This window comes from Ascaphus truei, chromosome 5 (genome assembly GCF_040206685.1).
Source record: "Ascaphus truei isolate aAscTru1 chromosome 5, aAscTru1.hap1, whole genome shotgun sequence".
Lineage (NCBI taxonomy): Eukaryota > Metazoa > Chordata > Amphibia > Anura > Ascaphidae > Ascaphus > Ascaphus truei.
This window is the reverse complement of record NC_134487.1, coordinates 274,205,640-274,232,132: the sequence shown is the minus strand read 5'-3', so window position 1 is coordinate 274,232,132 and position 26,493 is coordinate 274,205,640. Positions and strand designations below refer to the sequence as shown.

Genomic DNA, 26,493 nt, shown 5'->3' with positions numbered 1-26,493 from the left:
ATGAATTTTTTTTTTTTTAATACTGATAAGGGAATGTTCACTGGTCACCTAACTTCAGTAGTGGCATTTTTAATCTATAGCTCACAGGGATACTTCAGATTGGTCTTTTCTGTGGGCAGAGGGTTAAATTCAAGGGGCAAGAGGGGCCAAACATTTTCCCAGAGCTATTCAAACCTTGCCATTTATTGCTCAAATCTCATAATCTCCTTTCATAAGGAATTTGCTCCTGGTCTCGCCTCCGCTGGTACAAAGCTGCAATGGTCAGCAAATTGTTGAAATTGACCCCTTTATTGCCAAAGTAAGCCCCAGAGCTTTTCCTCTGGCAACACAAGGGTTAAAGCAGCAGCCTGCACTGAAGCGTTTCTGCAAAATCTCACTCTTTAAAGTAAATGATCCGAAATGGAGGTTTGTCCCTAGAAATAACTTATTGTCAACTGCATAACTGAAAAACTTTTGTATATGGATTTTTTTTTTTCAATGAATTGAAGACAGACCTCATGAAACATCGATAGATAGATTATAAGAGCTTGTAGGGTTATCACAATACTTAGGAGTTTGTCTTAAATACTGCACCGACACACTTTATTCGAGCAAATACCCAGTATGTACCTGGCAGATACCTGGAATGCGCCGCTCCTCACCTCTGACAAGCCCCGTTGCGTTTGCCTTCCCAGCCTGGGTTCATGCCTGGCTGACGGGCGGCTGATCTGTTAAATGATAATGATTAGGATTTAATAGGCTGCAATGCTTCGCGTGTCTACCAGATGGCATAAATTCATGAATTGTAATGCAGTATATATATATATACTGTGCAGTATTGCAGCCAGCGGGAATAAAATGCTTCAATCCCTGCCTGGAAAATACCTCAATGCACTCGGGCAGAAAACAGTCACAAACCTCAATACACCCGGGTATACCCGAATTCGTGGGACTAGCCGAGCTCGAATAAAGTGTGTCGCCAGTGTACATAAATAAATATATCAGTTGAACAGACCTTGTTTTTGGCATTTATTTTTATATAGAGAGGGAGAGAGGGAGAGAGGGAGAGAGGGAGAGAGGGAGAGAGGGAGAGAAAGACTCTGGAGAGTAGTCGAAACGTTGGGTCAACAAAATACATTTTTGCATACGTTTGGTGTGCCTATCCTTTTGTTATTTGTGTACAGTACTTTATAGGTACTCTGATAGCAGCACCCTCTCCAGTAGTCTGGTCTATATCATGTAAGTGTGTGCCCAAATCCCTTTGCATTATATATATATATATATATATATATATATATATACTCAGAAAATTTGGCCTACCTGCATCAGTCCACCGCTAGCAGTCACTCATCCATCAAAGGGTACATGCAGAAAATATTGCGGTTCTTAATGAAGTATGCAAGGCATTATGGGGCACGACTTTGGGAAGCATTGCTGTGATTGACAACTCTGCTTCCGAAGAGGTTTTTCAGCTGCTGCGATATTTCAGCTCTTGAAATCCCCCCCCAATTTTTCTCCAGGCGAGTGAATGAGTAGGTTTTTCGAACCCTGTATACAGTATATTTATAAATATAAATGCATATATATATATATGCAAATATAACTGTACGCTCATCTGCATGTCAGATGAGCGTACAGTTATATTTGCATATTTGCTTTCCTGTGGAGGGTTTTTGTCACTTTTTTTACTCACCATAACTTAACTCAGTATTATGGTTTATATATATATATATATATATATATATATATATATATATATATATATATATATATATATATATATATTAGAATAGAGATAGCTCTCGCAAGAGGGCATTACATTATCTGGCCATTGATTAAGGCCGTTGATTAAAGGCCTTGAGCATTCACCTCCTTCAGCTGAGATGGTATTGGTCAGGTAATGCCCTGTTCTGATGAGATTATAACATATTGGTATGCTCTTCCATTGAGGAATTCATCATGCAGGCATGATCAGTTATCATTGTCTTAACTCTGCCTGCGATATAGATTCCGGTTATATCCGTGATCAACTGACTTGGGCACACCATGTTAATGAAATTATGGGATTCCTGCTCTTGCCTTTAAGCAGAGCAGGACATTTTCCACACCTTGGAAGAGTAAATACCTGAAATTACAAACTGTAATGGAAAATCATCTACTAGGATCAACAAGTTGAAATCACTTACTTCTGTCCTCTGCAAAGCTTAGTCCATTGGGATTGGGAACGGAGGTGACATGGAGAAAGAGAAGCACGGAGGGATACAGAGAAAGGATGTGAGTAATGAAGTACAGTAAGAGAAAAAAGACAGGTGACCCCCAGGCACATGTGGAATGTTGCCCCTTCTTTTTGGCAAAAGTCTCTTTAATTTTTCTGCTTCTCTGACTCTCCACCTACCTCTTCCCTCCATCAGCCCCTATGGTCAGCTCCAACAAGGAAATCTATCTAGAAATATTTTTTCCCACAACAGTGTCCAAATCCCACACAAGGAACAGAGAGCTAATGTGAAGACCGTGAGGGACTGGGGAGGGGGTTTAATTAACATTTGGAAATGGCCCAACATGGCAAAACATTTCCCTTGTCTCTCTCTGCTTCCTTCACTTATTTATAACCCTTCTCCCATTAGCATTGCTTTTCTTCACACTCCCCCACCTCCTTATTTCTCATAACTTCTCTCCCTCTTAATAAATAGAACATCACTCAGGCAATGCAACCTACAAGTTACGCAAGCAACTATTTGTCTCATGGGGACTTAGGGGCTTATTCCATATCTGCCAAAGCTGCCAATTTGGGCCCAGAACCCCATTGACACCAATGAGGATTCTCGGCTCAAAATGCCCCAAATGGCCGCTTTGGTGGATATACAGTAGAATTTAGTCACATTACTGTAGGTTTTGTGCAGTATTTTTAATAACAGCAACAAATCCAAAGCACAAACTTGACTGATGATACATATGAGAGAGAGAAAAATAGGCAACAATAATGCAACACAGCTAAATATATGTTATGAGATGATCGAAAACACTATAAATGTCCCACTCACGTTGTGTGAGAAGAATCAGGTGTTTTTCCAAAATATGTAGACGCCAAACAGGTTTATGGGGTATTCTGAGATGAGTATTAGGCTCTCGTTGTATATAGGTAGAAAAAAGAAATGGAGAATATAGTGCAAATATAGCTTTTTATGGTTAAAAAGACTGGTAGAGTAGTGGAAATATACTCACCTGCTCCCAGACCAACAAGGCATTGTGACCACTCTGAGTCTGAAGGTAATGCCGACCGAAGGCTCCACTCCCACAGGACCAGCTCTCTGATTCTCCCATCAGCATGCACAGCCACGCTCACGATGACGTCACCGAGGAGGGGACAGGGCGAGTCACGCTCTAGCAATTGGGGAGAAGGGGTAGGGGACACCTCACAGTAACTTGGTTCGCCTTTCAATCCACCCTACGCATTTCACTCTAGGTCTGAGCTTCCTCAGGGGTAACATAGACTCTTTCTTTTTCCTACCTATATACAACGGGAGCCTAATATTCATCTCTGAATACCCCACAAACACCTGATTTTTCTTACACCACGTGAGTGGGAAATTTATAGTGTTATGGATCATCTCATAACATATACCGTATTGGCCCAAATATAGTGCTATGTTTTTATCCTAAAAATGTCCTTCCAAAAACTGTCCTCGTGTTATATGCGCAGCCTAACACCTTTTATTTTCCATGTCGAACACCTTCAAAACTTTAGGGTCGTATTATGTGGGGGGCCGTAATATATTCCGGCCAATACGGTATTTAGCTGTGTATCACTATTGTTGCCTATTTTTCTATCTCTCATAAGAGTGCTCCATTCATACTATTCCTATTCCCCCCTCTCTTGCCTTTCCCTCCTTTGAGGTTCACACTGTCCAGATCTTCTCTCCTCTCCCTGTTCATGTGGCGGTCATGTATCGCCCACCTACCTCTACTCATCCCCCTTCTGCCTTTCTCTCTCACTTTGAATCCTGGCTCTCTTTCTTCCTCTCTTCAGACTCCCCTGTTCTTCTCCTTGGGGACTTCAATTGCCACATTGATGACCCCTCTCTCCCTTGGGCTTCCCGCTTTCTTTCTCTAACCTCTTCTTTTGGCCTTCAACAGTGGACTGCAGCCAGCACCCACAAGGATGGCCACTACTTAGACCTGGTTTTCACTAAAAATTTCTCTCTCTCTGATTTCTCCATTTCCCCTTTTCCTCTCTCTGACCATCACCTCATCTCATTCTCTCTATCTCGCTTCTCAACTTCTCCACCTCCATCTACACCCCGGTTCTGCAGAAACCTGCGCTCTATTCACTTACCTGACTTTGAGTCCACGTTACACTCCTCCCTCTCCTCTCTCAGATCTGCTACAGACCCTGACAAACTGGTCAGGAACTACAACTCTGCCTTGTCCTCCTCTCTTGATCTACATGCCCCGCTTTCTCTCTGCCGCACTCGCCCTTTTAACCCTAGACCCTGGCTAAATTCCCACACGCGCATGCTGCGTTCCTCCACTCGTTCCTCTGAACGCCTCTGGAGGAAATCTCATACTCTCGCAGACTTCCTTCACTACAAATTTATGCTATCCTGTTTCAACTCTGCCCTCTCGCAAGCTAAACAAGCCTACTTTTCTTCACTAATCAACATGCACAAGTCTAACCCACGCCGACTGTTCTCTGTCTTTGATACTCTACTCAAACCACCCTCCGCTGCCTCTCCTTCCTCCATCTCCGCTCAGGACTTTGCTGACTATTTTAAGGAAAAGGTGGAATCCATACGTCAGAACATCCCCTCTGTTTCTTCCTCCCATCCTACACCTCTTCCTAACTCTCCTCCTGCCTTCCTTGACTCTTTTTCCACTGTCTCAGAGGAGGATGTGTCGCTGTTGATCGCCTCTTCTCCCTCTACCACTTGCCCTCTTGACCCCATTCCCTCCCATCTCCTAAAACCTCTTGCTCCTACTATAATCCCTACGCTCACGCACATTTTTAACTCCTCCCTCTGCTCTGGAACCTTTCCATCCTCCTTCAAACATGCAACAGTCATACTATTACTCAAAAACAGCAAGCTTGACCCTACCTGTCTTTCTAACTATCGGCCTGTCTCCCTCCTGCCTTTTGCCTCTAAACTCCTTGAACGTCTTGTATTCGCTCGCTTGCTCCATTTTCTCAACACCTATTCTCTCCTAGACCCTCTACAATCTGGCTTCCGTACTGCTCACTCCACGGAAACAGCCCTCACTAAAATAACTGACGACCTCCATGCTGCCAAAGACAGAGGTCATTACACTCTGCTCATATTACTCGACCTCTCTGCAGCATTTGACACCGTGGACCACCCTCTTCTCCTTCACATTCTCCATACTCTTGGCATTCGGAACAAAGCTCTATCCTGGATCTCATCCTACCTCTCCCATCGTACTTTCAGTGTCTCTTCTGCTAATACCTCCTCCTCCTCTATTGATCTCTCTGTGGGGGTACCCCAGGGCTCTGTCCTGGGACCTCTTCTCTTTTCTCTGTATACACTCTCTCTAGGTGACCTAATAACATCTTTTGGGTTTAATTATCACCTCTATGCTGACGACACACAAATATATTTCTCAACACCCGACCTTACACCTACTGTACAAACCAAAGTTTCTGAATGTCTCTCTGCTATATCATCCTGGATGGCCCTCCGCCGCCTTAAACTCAACATGGCTAAAACAGAGCTCCTCATACTTCCTCCCAAACCTGGCCCTACTACCTCCTTCCACATTACTGTTGGAACTACGATCATTCACCCAGTAGCCCAAGCACGCTGCCTTGGGGTCACACTCGACTCCTCTCTCACATTTGCCCCTCACATTCAAAACATTTCTAAAACCTGTCGCTTTTTCCTCCGCAATATAACAAAGATACGCCCTTTCCTCTGTTGCTCGACTGCTAAAACTCTGACTCAGGCCCTCATTCTCTCCCGTCTTGATTACTGTAACCTCCTGCTGTCCGGCCTTCCTGCCTCTCACCTGTCTCCCCTACAATCTATCCTAAACGCTGCTGCCAGAATCACTCTACTCTTTCCTAGATCTGTCTCAGCATCTCCCCTCATGAAATCCCTCTCCTGGCTTCCGATCAAATCCCGCATCTCACACTCCATTCTTCTCCTCACTTTTAAAGCTTTACACTCTTCTGCCCCTCCTTACATCTCAGCCCTAATTTCTCGTTATGCACCATCCAGACTCTTGCGTTCTTCTCAAGGATGTCTTCTTTCTACCCCCTTTGTATCTAAAGCCCTCTCCCGCCTTAAACCTTTTTCATTGACTGCCCCTCACCTCTGGAATGCCCTTCCCCTCAGTACCCGACTAGCACCCTCTCTATCCACCTTTAAGACCCACCTTAAGACACACTTGCTTAAAGAAGCATATGAATAGGACTGTGGCTATTCTGAACACATGGCACATAAAGCTTGGCCCCCTGCAGATGCACTTACCAGAACTCCCTCCTACTGTCTCTGTACGTTCTCCCTACCTACCAATTAGACTGTAAGCTCCTCGGAGCAGGGACTCCTCTTCCTTAATGTCTAAAGCACTTATTCCCATGATCTGTTATTTATATTATCTGTTATTTATTGGATTACCACATGTATTACTGCTGTGAAGCGCTATGTACATTAATGGCGCTATATAAATAAAGACATACAATACAATACAATTTGCACTTTGGGTTTGTTGCTGTTCTGTCTTGTGGATATTGGGAAACATCCTATTGAAAAGCTGCATTTTCTCTAATGTTGTTTGTATACTAAGTGGTAGTTTCCTTTTTCACTTCATAGATGATAATGTGTATATCAGGGGTGACTCCATTTTGTCTACTGTATAACCATTTTATGCTAACACTGCCATTCTGCTTTTTAGTGATATTAACTACCCTTTTTTTCATATCTAATGTTTGCTGAACTTCTGAACAGTAATAGGAAGTATTGACCAAATAAGGCACAAACGGGATTTTATGTACTGTACGGTCTCAGCAATTTAATCTTGAATCATGAGATGTACGGGAGTTTCCAAATAAATGATTTTCTATCTAATAAATCCTAGCATAAGCATAAAATAAGGGAAATAGAACTTGGCATGTATTCACTTTTGTTTTCGCTCGCCTATATAAACTGACTGTAATTATACAATAAACAGGAGAGGTTTTTGACAGCACACTGGTGTCGATTCAATTATTTCTCCTCCGAGCTGCTCGTTCTACTTTTCCAGGGCTGTAACAGTGGGAAAGGCCTCCGGAGGTGATAAGAACTGTATCCGAGTACGGAGAAGGTCCCTACGTATCCAGTAGAGGATAATTTATTTACAATAGATTTTAGATAGCATTGAATTGTTCACTTTTCCATAGTGGACCTCATTGATTAAGCATATCCATTTTCTCACTGGTTAACACTGTTACACTATTTTCTTTTCTCTAGTTAACACTAATGGTTCTATTTTTTCACCTTTGGTGATTATTTTGTGCTGGTTCTTTTTTGCTTAGTATTTTTTAATAAAAGATACCTTTCTCTTGTGTAAACAAAGCAGGGGCAAAGTATTGACCTTAGCCCAGATCAAGTATTTTGCAATTCTATTCATATAAATGTGGAATGTATCAAATATATGAACGCATAAATGGCCATATTTACTAAGCAGTCTTTTGCCATAAGACACTTTCCAGAGCTGGAAGACACGTTAGAGCCCATTCAAGTCAAAGGAGTATTTGAAGGACATTAGAAGAACCTTGAAAGGATGCACAATTAGAAGCCAATGGTGGGACTTTTAGAAAAGGGCATGCTAAAACATATCTAGGAGAAAGAAAGATCATTTTTTTTTTTGCATTATTTTTGGATAGAAAGAGCTAGGATATATAAAGGTCAAACATTTGAAGGTTATAGCAGTTAAAGTGGGGAGTGATGATGATTCATATTGTATATGCTGATGAGCGAACCACATACAATGTAGTAAAAGGAGTAATTTGCTCCAGTTTGATGGGACAAATAATGTAATTTGCGTTTGCCTGCTCCTGCTCCATTTATATGAAGCTTGTTATTTGAGCTACTAAGATCTGTCGCTGAGCAAAAAGAAGTCAACGCCACCTCAGACCTAGCTGATTGTATTGACGCAACTCTGCTTGAAAGGGTTAAATTAAGGCCATATGTAAGCAGAAAAATGACCCTCAGATATACTAATTGTTTTCAGTTAAAGTAGAACATAGCCAAGGCTATAGATAATGTGTATGAGTGGAAAATCCCCAGCTAGGCTGTCATTTTAATAATATGCTAATATTGTTACGCCTCTAATTAACACCTTATTTTCCTGTATAAATAGTATTGCTTTTCCGTAATAAAGTTGAGACGAGGAGTCAGAACTATCTTGTGTATGCGCCTGTCTCTCCGTCTACCGAGTGCTCGTACGTCATCAGATCGGGATCCAACAGCCCAGGGCGTGGTTAAGTCTCCCCGGGTAGAGCAGCATTGTTTCTAGTCACGGCCAGCTGACCGAGGTGGTCCCCGGCCCGTATTGATTTTAAGAACCTTACACTGCTCTATTACTAACTGCGCCAAAAACCCAACTTCCTAAATCACATGTGGAGCAAAACTAATGCAAAGCACCATGGCACATTGACACAGTCAACATGGTGCAAAGTATAATTTTTGGAGTAATGGTACCATTTTTCTCCAATTGTGACACTTGGTATTATACATATCCTCAAATCAGGGCAACTGTCAGCAGGGGAGGAGGGGGGCACCCACAACCGTCGTGGGCCTGTTGGGCTCTGTGGCATCCACAACCGTCATGGGCCTGTTTGCACCATCCCTATTTCCCACCGGCTCGAGTCCTGGGCTCAGCAAACCTCTCTGTGGATCTGAACCCAAAATGCTCAAAGTGCATTGGGATATAATGGGATTTATGGGGGACTATTTAGTAAGGTCTCAGCTAAAAAGAGAATTTTGGGAAATGATGACATGTTCATCTAAAAAAGGAGATCTGGTAATAAATGTTATTGTAGACATAGAATATATGAACTCCTATTTTGTGACCTGTTTTGCCCTGCGTGCATCAGCTTGCATCCAATTTGTGAGTAGTTATGGGAAGTGTTAAGGGGGCGTACATATTATAATGGGAGGTATAAGGTATAAAGCTATATATAAACTGTGTACATCAAGTATGATTTAAGTAAGCATTGAGTGTGTAATCACACTGGTTACCACTCGATGTTGTTGGTGTGGAATTGGTGTAGTCTCAGCGGGCACTCTCAGCAGCAGCTGTATACCAGGACTCTGGCTAGGATATCCCTCTTATGCTGACGTCATCTCCATAGGGATTCGCCCTTCAAGAAAGCTATGCTCCGTTCCTGATGGTAGCCTCCGGAGGTACTTCAAGGGGTTTGGTAGTGTCCACAAGTGGCTGTTAGGGCTCCCTGTTCGAAACCGCCACGCAAATTGGAAAGTCTGTTTGTGGCAGGCTTCACCGCGGCTCGACACAGTGCTGCTTCGTTCCGGGACGCCACGTGATGACGTCACTGTGTCCGCGACCCTTCGATCCGTCGGCAAGAATGTAAACAGTCTCTCACAGGATAAAAGTTCCACACAGTGTTGTAGATAATAAAATCAATACTCTAAAACACATAGATCATGGATAAGGTTCTTCCAATGCGTTTCGTAGTAATAACTACTTCTTCCCTGAACTGGACTGATAAACCATTTATTGGCTAGTTGCATAGGGCACTATACAATAATAGAGTGGACTGGTATACATACATTCTTTGTAGTAGTTATTACTACGAAACGCGTTGGAAGAACCTTATCCATGATCTATGTGTTTTAGAGTATTGATTTTATTATCTACAACACTGTGTGGAACTTTTATCCTGTGAGAGACTGTTTACATTCTTGCCGACGGATCGAAGGGTCGCGGACACAGTGACGTCATCACGTGGCGTCCCGGAACGAAGCAGCACTGTGTCGAGCCGCGGTGAAGCCTGCCACAAACAGACTTTCCAATTTGCGTGGCGGTTTCGAACAGGGAGCCCTAACAGCCACTTGTGGACACTACCAAACCCCTTGAAGTACCTCCGGAGGCTACCATCAGGAACGGAGCATAGCTTTCTTGAAGGGCGAATCCCTATGGAGATGACGTCAGCATAAGAGGGATATCCTAGCCAGAGTCCTGGTATACAGCTGCTGCTGAGAGTGCCCGCTGAGACTACACCAATTCCACACCAACAACATCGAGTGGTAACCAGTGTGATTACACACTCAATGCTTACTTAAATCATACTTGATGTACGCAGTTTATATATAGTTTTATTCAATACACACTTGTAATACCTACTTCACTATTTGCGTTGTGCGCTGTTTTTTGTTTCCATTTCTGTAGTGTGTTAGGGGGTGCTGAGCCACCCCCTATTATTATAGCAGCAGACGCCATCTTCACTGAACACACGGTTGTGTAATTTATTTTATTTTGAATTTCACTGTGGTTTGTTGTGACCCTGATTTTGGGCTTCACAAATATAAAGGGTATAGGTATTGCACTTTACTGACATTTCTAGAGGTTAAGTAGTTGCGCACGGTTTATTTCTATTTTTCACCATAAGGTATAAAGGTCTGAATGTAGGTCTACCACTTTCTTCTTCTGTTTTCCTCTGCCCGATATGACATAGTAAACTAAACTCCTCTAATTAATGGCCTTCATCCAAGACATGATCCACATGTTGTTGTTTTTTAACACAAACAATTAGCGTTTTTATAAACTCAGATTTTGTGTTCCCGAAACATAATTCCGCCTTAGTGGGCCGCATGGAGGTGAGTGAGCTCCTCTAACATTGGTTTGGTAAAAGAAAAGTCCAGTCTGAATGTTACTGTGATCTTGGCTCTCATCCCAGAAAAGAACAAGTGTTGTACTTTCAGCCTTTCTGGACAACTTTCAACATCACAATTCTTTTTAGACATTTTGAAACAATGTGGCACAGATGGCACAGTCAGTAGAATTGGGGGTTAGTTACAGAACTATGAGTGTGTGGTTACAGTATGTATACTTGATGGCTACTATTCATTTGCTTCAGGGGTAGGATTGTACAATAAAGGGGCAGTTCCAATACTCGATTTTGTATTTATTTACTTTTTATAACCCCCTTTGTTTTCTGCATGGGTGGAAAGCAAGGGGTCGCCAGAGTTGAAACAAGCTATTTTTATCTCCTGGGAACTCCTGGTTCTCGAGGTACTTTTAATCTCCTACATGACGGAGGCCAATACGATGCCGCAATACAGGGCTGCCATCAAGCTGTCATCGCCCCCACAACTCTTCCCCACCTCCCCCTTTTTATATAAATGTGGAATGTATAAAATATATGACCGCATAAATGGCCACATTTACTAAAATGTCTTGGGCCATAAGACACGTTCCAGAGCTGGAACACACATTGCAGCTCATTCAAGTCAAAAGGGCATTTGAAGGACATTAGAAGACTCTTCAAATGATGCACAATTGGAAGCTCTTAATCAATCCACAGGGGCGGTTGGGGGAAGGGGGCCGGTCCAGACTTCTGTCCTGCCCCCGCTGGGAATTCTGATTCTGGGCCAGCAGTAACGTCATCCATTGCGGCTTCTTATTGGTCCACGTAATACTGGTGATTTAAATACCAGGAAGTACTGATGCTATCTTACTCGGTAAGTATCTTGCGAACGAGGGTATCACCACAGCTGAAAATAACACGTCCCCGCTGCAGGTACAGTACCCCCTGCTTCCAATCCTGCTATAAGAAAGGAGGGGGAGGGGAGAGGGGAACCTGCTGCTTTAAAGCAGTTATTCCCTCTGCTTGCTTTACTTTGTATGCCCTGGGCTGCCGGAGCGGTGTGCAAGGTATCACTCGGCAATGTATTGCAATGCGCCGCAAGCCCACCTGGCAACCAGGATGTTAATACTGTTGCGACTGGTATAATCTTACATCAGTGTTTTTCAACAGGGGTTCCTAGGAACCCTTGGATTCCGCGGGTATCCCTATAGGGTTCCATGCAATTTTTTGGGTCGTTTGGAAATTGTACCAAATACAGAAAAATATATAATACATCTGATCTCAGACTCACTATTACAGAGGGTCGGGGTTCTTTAAAGGGCATCTGATCTCGAATGTGCTATTAGAGAGGGTTGGGGTTCCTTACAATGCATCTGATCTCAGACTCGCTATCAGAGAGGGTTGGGGTTCCTCACAATGCATCTGATCTCAGAAGCCCGTTATTGTACTGTATGTTAACCCCTTCATTTCCATTGCAGTTACCACCGCTATTGTAGTGAACAGGTTAACTCCTTCCGCAACCTTCCCGGCAGGCCCAACCGCCCAAACTAGGGCAACTACAGTACCCCCTTCACCCACCCCCTGCACCCCCAAGCAACCAGGTACTTGGGGTTAACCCCTTCATTGCCTTAGTGGCTAGCCACTAAGGTAATCAAGCTGTTTGTATTTTATTTTAATCACACAGTATTGTAGCAGGGGGTTTCCGGAGCCAAACCACATTAATTTCAGGTCCGGGGACCCCCTGCTTCCTGAGTTATTGGCCCCGGTATGGGGTGCCGGTATCCCCTTGCTTTGTTTAAATCTCCCGCGTCAAGTGACCGGGAGATTTAAACACACAGGAGATATCAGCACCCCATACCGGGGCCTGCAACTTGGGAATCAGGGGGTCTCTGGACCTGAAATTAATGCGGTTCCTCTCCGGAGACCCCTTCTACAATACAATGTTATTTAAATTTAAATAAAAACACTGTGATGGCCTGTAAGAGCTGTGCAGGGAGATACAGCTCCCTCTTTGCAGTTCTTACAGAATGCGAGTAGATCGCAGGGGCAGAACTTAGAAAAAGGCTCAGATACCATCGCTGCTATCCCGAGCGGTTTTGGCATTTTCCTACCTCACTGTTTGTGACTGCGGTAATGGTTTCTTATTCTTTCTGAATACCGTGATAACACAAATGTCAAACCGTTCGGTGGGGTCATGCTAAAACCTTCGAGTTGGCAGTAATTTTATCGAAACTACTAGACTAGGCCCCTTAATTCTGTTTTGGACATGTTCAGCTTCAAGTAACGGTGGGACATCCAGGAGGAGATTGGAGAGTGACAGTTGATGACACGGGGCAGGAGAGACTGGGAGAGGTCAGGGTAGCAGAGGTCCATTTTGGTGTCATCGGCATAGAGATGATACTGAAAGTCAATGGATTATATTAGTTCACCAAGAGAGGAGATGTAGAGTGAAATTAGAGGGCCAGAGTTAGAGCCTTGTGGTACCCCAACAGAAAGAGGGAATGAAGAGGAGGAGGCACCAGAAGGAAACACTGAAGGAGTGGTTGGATAGGTAGGATGTGAGGAGTGGAGAGTGTTCAAGAGAAGGGGGTGATAGACAGTGGCAAAGGCAGCAGAAAGAGCCAGTAGAATTTATAAGGAAAACTGACCCTTAGACTTACCTAAAAGTAGGTAATTGGGCACTTTTGTTAGTGCTATCTCAGTGAAGTGTAGAAGGCGAAAAACATATTACAAAGGGTCAAGCAGGGAGTTGGAGGAAACTGAATTAGGCGATGGTATACACATCGCTCAAGTAGCTTGGAGGCAAAGGGGAGAAGAGAGATAGGGCAGTAGTTAGAGAGGGAGGCTGGGTCAAGAGAGGGTTTCTTTAGAATGAGTGCATGTTTAAAAGAAGATGGGAATGTGCCGGAAGTGAGAGGTTAAAAAGGGGAGTAAGGGTGGGGCTTTGTGTGTTAGAGAGGGAGCGGAGGAGATGTGAGGGAATAGGATCAAGAGAGCAGGTTGTAGGGTGAGATGGTCAAAGGGGGAAATGACCTGAGGGTGGATTTAGGTGTGCGAGGGGAAGAAGGTGTTGCGTGTTAAATTAGACATGTAGAGATGTCATATGATGTCATGACTTAATCTTGTCTGTGAAGTGGGTGGGGAGGTCTCGGGTTCTGCGGGTATAATAGGGTGCAGGTGTGGGTTGGTTAGAGCAGCGGTGCGCAAATTGGGGGGCGCGAGACTGACTGCGGGGGGTGTGGGGTTTACAGAGGCCCCACGCTTCCCGAAGGCACTTCAATTAAGTGCCGGGGAAGCGGCGAAGGCCTCTGTAAACCTCACATACCTTTGCTCCAGGGGCTTCTTACACGCGTCGCCATGGCAACGCGGCGGCAAATGACGCCGCGAGGTCATGTGACATCACGTTGCCATGGCAACGTGACGTCATGACTCCGCCGCCGGAGCAAAGGTAAAAAAGGAAAAGGGGCGCGGAGAGAGGGGAACTGCCGGCAGGGGGGCGCAGGGAAAAAAGTTTGCGCTCCCCCGGGTTAGAGAATGGAGTTAAAGGTCTTTCATTAGTTCTCACTACATTATACCAATGTTTTTAAAGGATCTGACAAATGATCTGACAAATAGAATACAAAACCAGAACTGGATCATTAACACATAAAGCTGACCTGCAGATAGTTGATAGATATGATGCACCCTGCTCTCAATAGTCACATATGTGTTACTGGTTTTACATGAATGTGTTTCTTGCGTGTTGATAATCACACGGGGTAGGGGAGCAGATGTGCTATGCATTGCTGCTTTCTCCATACATCTTTGTGCATTCCCTTGGCACAGGGCCTGTAACGTTTCCCTGGATCAAATTGTATATCCTGGCCCTCCCCCCATCCCCTTATAAGTCACTTTTCTGCTCTGCAGAAGCAGCCAGGGCTGCAGCCTTGTGACATCACTGTGACGACTGTGGCTGCAGCTGCTTTAGTACAGGAGAGCAGACTCACTGTCTCTCTCTCTCTCTTATTCTATCCTATAGGGCTGTGGGAAGGCTCTTGGCAGAAGGGATCTTACAGCCATCAAGCTCTCTCCTTGCGGCAGCTCTGCGACCCACCTCACAAAAGTAAGTCAGACACAAATGCTTTGTCCCTGTGCCCCATCTCACATAATGACCAGTGCTGCTGGCACACAGCCTCGAGCTCCCAGGCATTCATACAACCAATAATCCTTGCGGTCAAACCACACACGGGTTTAACCCAGTGTGTTAATTTTATACCGTATGTTTCTTGCATGTGAGCAGTTTTTTGTATGTTCAGGTGTCCCCAGTTTCTTAGTGTGCATATACTCTGCTTTTGCCCACACACAGTATTTGTATGGTTTTATTGTACATTAATCTGTATATTGTTTAGTTATTATTATATATTATATTATGTTCGAAATATGTCGGGTAACATTGCCCATGAAGATAGCACCGGGGATCCTCTTTTATAATCCTCTCAAAACGCTGCCAAGAAAAGTCCAAGTTCTTTATAAACTGATTTGTGTTCGGCTCATCTACAAAGAGCTGTTTCATCAGCCAGGATGCATATGATAAGGCGTCTTGAATTACAGAGATACAGACTGGGTGTGTCACTGCCCCTGTGATTGTGGTGCTGATGGAATGAGATGCAAGACTTTACACCTATACGGGTTAAGAAACCTGCAATACATTGGTACCATACTGTATGTGTGTTGGGCTTGGACATTTCAACCCCTCTATAAAAAGTGAACGTGACCCAGGATGACTCTACTTTCGAGGCTGCTTCAGCAGAAAAGGGCTCTATGGTTAAGGTTGCTTACTTAATAATAATATGTACTTGTATAGCACTGCTAGTTTTGCATAGCACTTTATGGAGACATTTTGCAGACACAGGTCCCTGTCCCGTGGAACTTACAATCTATGTTTTTGGTGTCTGAGGCACAGGGAGAGAAAGTGACTTGCCCAAGGTCAGAAGGAGCTGACACCGGGAATTGAACCAGGTTCCCCTGCTTCAAACTCAGTGCCAGTCAGTGTCTTTTACTTCTACTTTCATGATTCTATTTAAAAAAGTGGTTAGAAGAGGGTTCGTACTTTGAAGCTGCAATGAGTATACACCAGGGACAAAAGAGAAGGTACTTTGGAATAGTAGTAGATGCATTGACGAGGTGGGGGTTGGCAATATAGTAAAATAATTAAGAATGGGATGTGGCATTAGAAACACACAAAGGGAAATTATAGATCGAACTGGAGATCAAATAGATTCCATAGACTTACTTTACTTACAAATGTAGCATAGGTTATTTCTCCCACTGGCGCTTTATGGTGGAATAGTCTGTCTTATCTCTGCCATTAAATCCTATGGAAACTCTGGAATATTCTGCATTATAATGCAGTATTTTGCGTTATCAGTAGGTTGAATAAAGCTTGCTACAGTATGCCTGTCGGTGAGCCAGATGGGCCTTATCTGCACAGTGCATTGCTGTCGATTACACTGATTATGGCTTGGTGTTCTTGATGATGAGGATGATGAGGAGGAGGAGTTGAATTTACTAATTTAGAATGCAATATCCACAAACTGTCCTTAGGCCGTGGTTCTAGTGCCTCCGATGGTGCGCGCGACCACACGCCGCTGGAACAAATACACGTAGGCCAATGGAGGCTCACATAGTGCGTGCGACCATGCGGAGGCGCGACGGAGAGGCAGAATCCAGGAATGTCTCTCCAAGCGACGGCCCTGTGACATCAGCATCACGTGAAGCGGTTCAGCCAATGAGGACGGACCGCTCGTGTGATGCCACGCCTCTCTGTCGCTCCCGATGCCTCCTGTCTACAGTGCAGGTTTCGCGCAAGTTACATCGCGCGCGCCCTGCAGCAGGCACTATAATCGCGGCCTTAGAGTGGTGTTCTTAAAGGACGTGGACCCAGACCACTTTTTTGATATCCAATACATGTTACCCCCAATATTCATAAAATCTTGATATTCATGTCGCAGTCATATGTGTTTGGAAATTAGTTGGATATCCTTAACCCCTGTTTAACTAAGGATCCTAAGGATAGATGTGTTAACCCGTATCTTATAGGGAAGTTATCATACACTATGACTTTCTCTGTTACATGGCCTGAGTGAGGCTGAATCGCATGTACAGAGATGGCTGGGGTGAGTGCCTTTCTATCTGCATAGAGCAGGTTTTACAGCTGATGTGGTAGGTAGAAGAGCTGAGGAGAGATGTACTGCCCTTTATCCCAGAAGATGACCTTTTAAACAGACTAATGTAATTCACTAGCAACGGTAACATGAATCACCTTAGTAGGGTACATTCTTTTAATAGGGATTTATCTCAAAGGAACTACAGTATTGAAAAAAATGTTTTTACCAATGGTTATTAACAAACACTGGCCAGTAAATGACCACCATTCAGAGCACAGGCTCTCTTATGAAGGGATACTCTAATAAACGTTTTCCCAATTTACTGGAGCACATTTGAGGCTGCATAAAGGAGATATTTCAGACACCCTCATGGTTTAAAAATAGCTCTCAGCTCAACCTTTTCTGCTGCACTTCTCTCTGTTTCTTAATCTCTGTGCTGCCACTCTGCATGAGTCTGCAAATCTGAAGACTTCACTGACAGACACACACACAGATACACACAGACACACACAGATACATGCAGACACACACACACACACACACACACACACACACACACACACACACACACACACACACACACACACACACACACACACACACACACACACACACACTTTGTTACCTTTATTATTCCATATTAGTATTAAATCCTCATGTTCTATAAATATTTTTGTGAGGATAGTTATATAACTAAGCCCTAGGGTCACTGTGACATGATTTCCTTGGTTAGTTATGAGCTCAAGGCAACCGCTTAAACAAAGCACTATGTAATGTATTGCACATTCTGTAATATACTGTGGGGGAAAGAGAGGTGGCGGGGGCTGGGGGTGTGAGGGAGGGGGGGGGGTCGCAATGGAAACTCAGTCCTGGGCCCAGGGAAAACTGTCTGCGACCCTGATAATAACATCAGGTTCCAGAGAGCTTGCAAGCTATCTGGTTTTACATTTGTGGGGGAGGTGGAATACACAATAAGAGTCCTAAATATTTCATTTGCCTTTTGCTTGCTATCATTGTGCACTTGTCTTTCAAATTCAGCTGTTCTGGGATATCAAGGCTGGTACTACAGGACACCTGTTCCGCTCCCCAGGGGCAAAGAGTGGGAGGCTGCGGAGGGCGTGTGTGGGTGAGCATTGCAGCCAGGATGGTGTGCTCATTACTGGAATAGCTCTGGGTGCTGCAAGACATAGACCCACTAAGCAGCTTACTATAGCATTCATGAACCCGTTTTCTTACCCTGTTACTAGATTGCAATAGTAATACAGCAGGGCCCCTGGTATACGGCGGGTTCCGTTGCAGAGGCCCGCCGTATAGTGAAAATCGCCGGAAAGCGGATCCGGCGATTTTCACTTCTGCGCATGCGCAAACCGGCATTTTTGCCGTTCTGCGCATGTGCAACATGTGGTATGTGCGCGCAACCTATGGTATGACCGCCGGGCGCAACTACAGTTATATAATTGAACGGTATACATTATATGCAAGACATTGCATGCACAATTAGAGATAATATATATTATAGGCGTATGTAACAGTTACAGACCAGGTTAACATGTGAGACAGCTTTGGTTTTGAAAGAACTTATATATATAAGGCGCCAGTGCATCAGAAGAACAAGTCCTTATATTTATAACGTCTGCAATAGAAAAAATCCCAATATACTGTATATATACAATAAAGTTGCCCTAATAGGGTTAGGGGACTAGTACTTAATGCCACTGGCACCACTGATAATTAGTACAGACAAAGTCCCATATAGTGAGAATAAGAGGGTATGGCAACCCACAGAAAAAACTCACTTTTTGTTTCCAGGAGTTTCACACAGCAGTAGCATGAAGGGCGTGCAGTCCACCAGATGATGCAGCAGGAACAAGTAGAGGTGTCCTGAGAAAGGGCATAGAGCCCAAAACGTGTTGGTGGACAACTGCTGTGGCTAGGGGGGACATCTAGTCCAATCTTTTTTTATGCATTAAAACATTTTTTTGCTGTTTCAACCGTGAGCCTCCTCCTGGTCTTTTTGGCAGTGCACTGCCGTTCCTCTACTTGTTTTTGAAAGAACTTAGAATGGTGGCGGCTGTGAGAGTCTCTGGTAAATTGTTCCAGTTTTGGGGTGCACGGTAAAAGAGGGAAGAGCGGCCGGATACTTTGCTGAACCTTGGGACCATGAACAGTCTTTTGGAGTCTGATCTCAGATGATAAGTGCTGCATGTGGTGGGGGTGAGGAGCTTGTTCAGATAGACTGGTAGCTTGCCCAGAAAGTATTTGAAGGCAAGACAGGAAAGATGAACTTTGCGCCTAGACTCAAGTGATGACCAATCTAGTTCTTTGAGCATTTCGCAGTGAAGTGTGTTGTAGTTGCATTGGAGAACAAAACGGCATATTGAATTGTAGAGGGTATCAAGTTTGCTAAGGTGAGTCGGGTTTCCCCCGACGTTACCAAAAGCTACCAATTGGTCTTAAACTAGTCTGGGAAGACAATTCCTTTACTCCTAAGCGATTCCTGCTACCTAAATGGGCTGGTAGTGTTCTTGGGCCCCTACTCAGTCAGCATTATACTAAATCCTGGGTTTATTGTGGGAGGGCGAGTACTGAAGTGGTAGAGGATGGTGAGGGTCAGGTTTGAGATGAATATCCCAATGCTCTGCTACCATTTTGTACATCTCAGCTGTAATCATTCAAAGTACCTTTACACTTCACTCTGCACTGGCCTCTCTATCCCCTGTGAAGTATTGCACTGTATCTCCTAGCTGCATCAATCTCACATGACTTTCTTCCTTTTCTATAATAGCTGTCCACTCCTTCCACTGTAGCTTCATGCCTTAACTGAACTGTATGTTCCTCCTTAAGGAAGTATACCATTTTATCTCCCTCTATCATTAACTGCCTTCCTCTTACTAACTCTTCTACATATTTTGTCCATGTGGTTTCTTCATTTAAAAATTCACTTACACTCTCTCTCTGTTTCCCTATATTCACTCCCATAAAATCATGGTGTCTGTTTCCTTCTCACACTAGCTTGTGACACAGCATTTTGAGACTGTGTGTGTGTGTGTGTGTGTGTGTGTGTGTGTGTGTGTGTGTGTGTGTGTGTGTACATTGTTAGTATTGCAGTTGTATTACTTTTATATTTAATATTGTTTATTTTTTTTCTTTTTAAATTATATGTGTGTAAAAACCCACTTGGGCTTAGTATAAAGAAGACAGCAAAAATTGCTATGCGACCAGCTAGTATTTTATTATTGCGTCCAGTGTCAAATGTAATGTAGGTGTGATACAGGGTAACAATCTTAACATTGACTCAGACTAGGATAATTAATTAGAGATATGAAAGTTGAAAAGAATCATGCAATAATTCCTGTGTGTCAGGTATGTCCTCCACTAACCAGTGCTTTAAAGCTGCAGTTGAAGCTGATATTTAAAAAAAAAAAAAAACATTAAATACTGTATGTGCATCAATACAATCTGCACACTGACAAGTGATTAGCTTAGTTGCCGATCGATCCGTTCTCCTGTGATCGATTGGCAAAGATTCGGCTAAGGGGTTCACTAAATCACTGTTAGTGCTGCAGAAGAGTACCCAAGATGCAAAGTTCTATGTGGAAGATCATGTGACCAGGCAGCCACTTGATACAATTGGTGTACTGCTAGAGGGCAAAAGGGGTGTGCCAGAGCCTGCCTCAGAAGAGGAAGGGGGTGTGACTATGTAAATGATTGCTATAGAAACTAAAATGCTTGTTACATTAGAATACATTCAAAAATTCTTTTAAAAAGTTTTTTTTAAATGCTACAAGTATTTTCCTATGGTACAGAACTGATTTTTTTTTTAAAAAACCTAGAATATTGCTTGAACTGCAGCTTTAAGTGCCATACGAAGTAGGCGAGTGATACTGTGTTTATTCACAGATGTAAATAATTCTGTTATATGATTTAATAAATCCTAATATTCACTATTTGGACTATGTTCTTAGAACAGAAGGTGATCATATTGGCAATACATCTTCTATAACAAGAAGTGAAAGTTTAGGATTCTAAATAAAAAAAACAATGGTATATACCCTGTACTGCACTACCAGTTTCCCCCCACTGCCACAAAATCCTCTTTTTTTCCCTCTCCATATAAATCCCCTCCCCCACCCCCACCCCCCCATCATAATGCTTGCAGTGTTTGTGTTTGCAAGGAGTCAGTAAAGGAACATATGTTGTGCTGCAAGTTAAAGCTAAACTGAAAGCAAAGCGATGTTTGCAATTCCTCTATAGAGCACCAAGAATCTAGGCTCAGTTCCAAGAAAGAAGAGTTCCCCTTAACCCCCCTGTCTATGGCATAGGGTCTCCAGGAAGCCGTCTGAGGCCAAACCGAGGAGATTTGCTGCAGGCGAATTTTCCAGCAACGTGTTATCAAGGAATAATATTCCATAAAAGGAATGCACAGGGACATGAAATAGAGGAATGGGGGCAGGGAAATTTAAAGAGAGAACTTGGGCAGGAAAAAATTAACAATTGAAGTAGCAATTAAATGCAGGAGTGACACATTTTAGAAGTCTTGGTATACTGCAGGAGTTATATCCTCCTCCACCCCCAACAGCAATGAGGAATTAAGTTATTTTATTGTAACCAAACAACTGCATGTGTAGTGACCATGGCAACAAAGTTGTACAGATTTGCATAGAATTCTTAATATTTGTATAACTCATTGGGTTTGGATTCTGTTGAATTCATGTTTAAGACAGTATGCCATTCTTATCAATAGGCATGGAACAAATAGGGAAAGGGGGTGAAGTTATCAGATATGGAGGAGTCTATGTGTAATGTGTTCTAGAAGAGATCATTTGTACAGTATATTAGGCAGTGTAACGAAAATATGAATGGGAAGGTGCAAAAGGTTACATACAATACCAACCTGCATGTTTGTTGGGAAGAAGATGAGAGACTGAGCCATAGTATCAAACATTACACTGAGCATTGTATTGCTTTGCCTTAATGCAGGGATGCGCAAACTGGGGGCGGGAGATTTTTCTAGGGGGCGCGGTGGTTACAGAGGCCGTGTGCTCTTCCCCACGGCATTTAAATTAAATGCCGGGGGATCGCGCGAGGCCTCTGCAACCTATTACCTACCGAGATTCAGATGGCTGTTGGCGCGTCGCCATGACAATGCGGTATCAAATGATGTCGTGGGTCACGTGATGTGACATCACATGACCCCGCTGCATCATTTGACGCTGGGAACTGAGGTAAGGGGGGCGCGAGCACCGGGGGTAGCAGGTAGGGGGAGGCGCAGCTGCAAAAGTTTGCGCACCCCTGCCTTAATGCATCAAGGTTCCTTGTCCATGTCCACGGTCGGCGAGACCGCGCGGAGGAGTGCGCGCGCGATCACAATGCCTTAAGGCAATGATCGCGCCCATAGACCACTCGTGTGCGCGCGATGCGCGAGAAATCAGATACAATTGATGCGACGGCCAGGTCACGTGAGCGGTTCGCCCAATGAGAGCGAACCAGCTCTGTGACGTCACAGACGCCCCCCTCAGACAAGCCTCCCCATTTCGTCTAGCCTGGCCACAACACACTCCCGCTAAATGCAGGCGACGTCACATGCACAGATGCGGTCACCATGGACTCAGCCATATGCCAACTCTGTTCTAAAATTTTGGGGAGTGGTTATTGGAGATCAATAGGCAATATTGTAATAAAATGTATCAACATTTGCGCCCATAATTATTGTAGGTTTCCTTTCTCTTTGTCATCATTCAGGTGTGGGTGGTGTTAGCTCTTCAAACCTCTTCTTGCTAGCTTCTGTGATTCCCACATCAAATGTAAGAAACAGAATGAACAAATTGTACACACCAATGTCTTCCCAAAGTTAGTGAAAGAGTAATGAGTCCATGCTTCCGATGTACGGGATAGAGTCCAAGTCCATCAAATTAATTTGATTCTTGTGTTATGTTATGACACCATTTTCACCACAAGCATTATCTCATCTCTCTACAGATCTCTCTACTCCTGCTGTCCAGAGTCGGAACCGGAAACATCATGGCATTTGAGGTAAAGTATAAATTATATGTAGCAAGAAGGGGAAGTGTGTAGATAAGGTGTTCTTACCCAGCTCTGGTTTATATCCCTTCCTGCACCAACAAACACGCAAAGCATAGAGTTGATGTGATTACACTATGAGCCATTTATTAAGACATTAGTGACAGGTATTTAAAGCCAGGTGTCCATGCAGTTGGATACCGTAATTCAGGGTCTAATCACAGAAATGAAGAAGAGCATGACACCTTCACAGGTGGTTGAACACATGAGTGCAATGCTCGGCATATCTATGGTTTGGTCTGTAAATATTTAGACTGGCACCTCTTGGGCAGGACGGCATCCTGGGGTTGGTACAGAAACACGGAGAACGAGATCTTTGCAGGTAGGTAGCCCGGTAATGGGTGCAAAAATACACAGCTTGCACCTCTGGGGAAGGATGATATTTGGGATGCGTGAAGATATTGTATCCTCGGCACTTCCAGGACAAGGTATCTTAGGACATGGCAATAGAAATACAGAGCTTGGCAGCTTTAGAGCAAGAACATTATGGGTATGTTTTCAGTGATCTCCGAGAATAAGCAAATGCCCCAATTTAAAATATAAGCATTACAGTTTTCTCAGGCAAATAAAAATATCAAACAGGAGGAGGAAGGGACCACCCCGGTGGAGGGTGACCCCAAAACTCCATAGAAGTGGGGGCACCACTATTGGGGATTATGCATTGCTCTGATTTAATCTGATTGCTCATTCATTATTCATGATTTATATTTGATTCAATATTGTGTTATCTGTATTGAGTATCTGCAGCATTTTTTTGTGTGTCTAGTTTACCCGGGTACCGTCATCTACAATTCTCGAGTGGACTTTTCAGTTACTCGCCTGATTTGTGGTTCTCTGTTGGGCATTTTATATCATGTGTATTGACATCACATCGTTATTTACAAGGGGGCGTTACTCATTGTGCATGTTTTGTGTTTTTATATTTTTTTAATGTGTTGTTTTCTCATCACTGTCCATTTTCTGAATAAACTGCAATTTTGTTACTTTTCCATACTTCCGTGAGTGCCCCCACTTCTTTTGAGTTTTTGGGATCACCCTCCCCGGGGGGTCCCTACCACCTCTTGTTTGCCTAGTCCGCATACTCCAGAGGTGCACATTCCCCTTTATTTGGACAAAGGAGTGTTGGTTATCACATAATTTCTTACTTTATCCTTGCTGGGTAGTAGTGCATTCCCCCCCCCCACCTTCTCTGTATTAAATTAAAAATATCACCTGTGAACACATTCACATGTCCCAGACAGGTCTGCAACCCTGCTTTTTCTGTTATCCCTTAGCATACAGGGCTTCTACTGCAGCTAGGGATTCTGGGAAATAACATGCAAATGAGGGCAGTGTCACCTTTTACTTTATGTCCATTTTAACATGCACCTCTATAAGCATATGCCTACCATATTACACAGCTTTAAAGCACAGCCAGAGACAAAGATGTGGATAGACAGTTTTGTCAGGATAAGCGTTTTACCTAGGGCTAAAAAGATTTAGGGCTTGGCAAAGGGGAAAATGGGGACGGGGGGAGAGGGACAGGGGGAGTAAAGCTTGTCATTTCCCAGCACACAATATATGTTGGGAGAGAGGCCAAGACATGCAGAGAATTCAATTTCCACCCAAGATCAGATATTTATAAACTCATGGAGTAACGAAGGGTGCTGCATGACTCAAAGAGGAGTGGAAGTGAATCCCGTCGCTCTCTCACTATAATTACAGGGAAATGAAGAGGTTACATGTTATTTGAGACACATCCTGAACTTTACTATGGTATTCCTGAATATAATTCCCGGGGGCCGTAATACTGCCGATCGCTGAAATACTGCGAATAAACTGCCATTAACTGGAAGTGCCGTTTTCCTGGGTTAGTTGCACTGCAGCTCTGATCTTGTGAAAAGGTAATACTTTGGGTGTGGCACACAACACTACTGTATTCCAAAAGGTAATTATATGGGAACCACTTGGCACAGGCTCTGAGTTGGCACAAAGATGATATTCCTAGAGATAAAGCAGTGGAATTTCTAGAGTTAACACTCTGAGTTTGACACACTGTTGCAAGGTTTTTCCAGAGGCTTGCGCAAATTCCTAACCCTAATCTCTGATTTGTACACAATGTTTCATATTCTTAGGATAGTGGCAATCTAGTAAGAATCTCTACATTCGCTGCGCAAGTGAGCAGTTCGGAGAAAATGACTGCTCACTAAACTGTATTTCAAAGTAAGATACACACCACAGAACAGTGTACATAGGAGAATAGTAATGAAGAAGCTCGAGATTCCCCTTAGCAGTGTTGGAGTTACATATAATTTGAGACCAACTTCAACTATATTTGTCAAGAGTGTTAATCCGTAAGACTTCTTCTGGCACCGCTGAGTAAATATGGCCCTCTACAGCCCATTCAGTGTCTTCCAGCCAGGAAGGTACCTTCTGGAGTAACACTGCTTGGTATATACGGCACTCTATGGCCCATTCCTTGAATAAGACGTAAGATGTCTTATAAAGTAGCACTTAGTAAATATAGCTCAAAATGCTAATGTTGAAATGTTCCCCTATTATACTCTGTCCAATTCAGCATGTCAGATCACACCAGAAATTTTAAATTATTTCTAAAATATGTTTTACCAAGAAGTAATACATTGAGAGTTACCGCTCGTTTTCAAGTACAGTATGCCCTGAGCACAGAATTATAATGACAAATGCATGGTTACAAATACATAGTTACAATGAGTGAAAAGGTTTATAAAGTACATTATATACCAGACATTGCATGCACAGTAAAGATAATATATATTATAGGTGTATATAACAGTTACAGACCAGATTAAAATGTGAGACAGCTTTAGTTTTGAAAGAATTTAGGCTGGTGGTGGAACTTAGTCTCTCCGGTAGACTCTTCCAGTTGTGGGGTGCACGGTAAGAGAAGGAGGAGCGGCCGCATACTGTATTGAACCTTGTTACCATGAACAATCTTTTGGAGTCAGATCTTAGATGATAAGTGCTGCGTGTGGTAGGGATGAGGAGCTTGTTCAGATAGATGGGTACAGTAGCTTGCCCAGAAAGTCTTTGAAGGCAAGACAGGAGAGATGAACATTGTGCCTAGACTCAAGTGATGACCAACCTAGTTCTCTGAGCATTTAGCAGTGATGTGTGTTGTAGTTGCATTGTAGGACAAAGTTGCATATTTAGTTGTAGAGGGTATCAAGTTTGCTAAGTTTGGGGTGCCATGCCATATACTATCTCCCCTTAGTCCATAATTGGCATCAGCATCTGCTGTGCGATGCGCTTTCTGACCAGCAGACTTAGGGAGGATTTGTTCCTATATAGTACACCTAGTTGCCATACTGTAGGTTTTGGATATCAGGGTATCAATGTGCAACCAAAATGTTAAATGGGAGTCCAACCATATGCCCAAATATTTGAAACTAGTAACAGGGGCTAGGATAGTATTATAGTTGGTTCTGATCTGTAGCTCCTTCATTG

The 26,493-nt window shown here is 43.5% G+C and overlaps 1 protein-coding gene across 2 annotated transcripts in view; it reads left to right on the top strand.

The window, feature by feature from the left end:
* The first annotated feature begins 14,720 nt into the window (after positions 1–14,720).
* ANXA6 (annexin A6) overlaps positions 14,721–26,493 on the top strand; it is a 69,766-nt gene continuing 57,993 nt past the window's right edge. Inside the window, exons 1-3 of one of the 2 annotated variants that reach the window (XM_075602118.1) lie at positions 14,721–14,903; positions 22,690–22,751; positions 22,927–22,980. In XM_075602118.1, the coding sequence (XP_075458233.1) occupies positions 22,969–22,980 (12 nt within the window). In that variant the 5' untranslated portion in view covers positions 14,721–14,903; positions 22,690–22,751; positions 22,927–22,968. The remainder of the gene's footprint in view (positions 14,904–22,689; positions 22,752–22,926; positions 22,981–26,493) is intronic. The other variant, XM_075602117.1, reaches the window with a different exon arrangement.